This window comes from Monopterus albus, unplaced genomic scaffold, assembly GCF_001952655.1.
Source record: "Monopterus albus unplaced genomic scaffold, M_albus_1.0 scaffold281.1, whole genome shotgun sequence".
NCBI classification, from domain to species: domain Eukaryota; kingdom Metazoa; phylum Chordata; class Actinopteri; order Synbranchiformes; family Synbranchidae; genus Monopterus; species Monopterus albus.
Genome location: NW_018128161.1, coordinates 111839 through 112576, shown reverse-complemented (window position 1 = coordinate 112576; position 738 = coordinate 111839). Strand labels below are relative to the sequence as shown.

The following is a 738-nucleotide window of genomic DNA, read 5'->3' as shown; positions in this document are numbered from 1 at the left end:
TACAAAAGAATCTAAGAAAGTATACAAAGTGAGAACAAAGTCCTGACTTTTATTTTACATTTGAAGGTATTTTTTCAGTTTTGTATCCTGTCAATGTTCTACTCGTAAACATAAATTGTTTATATCAAACTAAGCTGCAACACCAAACACATTTTAATGAAAACTTGTGTTACATATCGGCATAACAAGGAAATGTTATTTAATGTATTTAAATGTAACGTGTATGTGGACAGTGAGGGCATCAGTAAAATGTTCACTGAAAGCCTCAGCTCCACCTGCCCTCACCTGAGCCCCACCCCTCCTGTCCTCCAGCAGCAGGTGGTAGAGACTCGCTGTCAGCTTGTTGTCGGTGATGCCCTGACCAAGGCCACGGTTATCATCCTGCTGCAGCCGCCGGTCCAACACCACCTCCAGCTCACCTGCACAGGTCAAGAGGTCAACACACTGAAAACGTCCACTGGCCGACAGTGATTTTACAGTGTATTTATACTGTTTTTATGACTGACAAAAGATTACACAGTATACTAACTAATAACTAGAGAAATGCATTTCCTGTCATAAATGTGTGTGGATGCTGATATGCTGAAAGATCATCCTGAAAATGCCTGAAATCAATTGCTAAGACAGCTGAAGGATGAGAAGAAATGGCTGAAGTTCTTTGTTGAAATAATTAAGAAGAAAAGGCTGAAGTTCTTTGTTGAAATAGTTGAGAAGAAATGGCTGAAGTTCTTTGTTGAA

The 738-nt window shown here is 39.7% G+C and overlaps 1 protein-coding gene across 1 annotated transcript in view; it reads right to left on the bottom strand.

The window, feature by feature from the left end:
* Positions 1-738, bottom strand: part of man2a1 (mannosidase, alpha, class 2A, member 1) — a 26743-nt gene that overhangs the window by 4193 nt on the left and 21812 nt on the right. Inside the window, exon 20 of the mRNA XM_020622457.1 lies at positions 286-419. Within this exon, the coding sequence (XP_020478113.1) occupies positions 286-419 (134 nt within the window). The remainder of the gene's footprint in view (positions 1-285; positions 420-738) is intronic.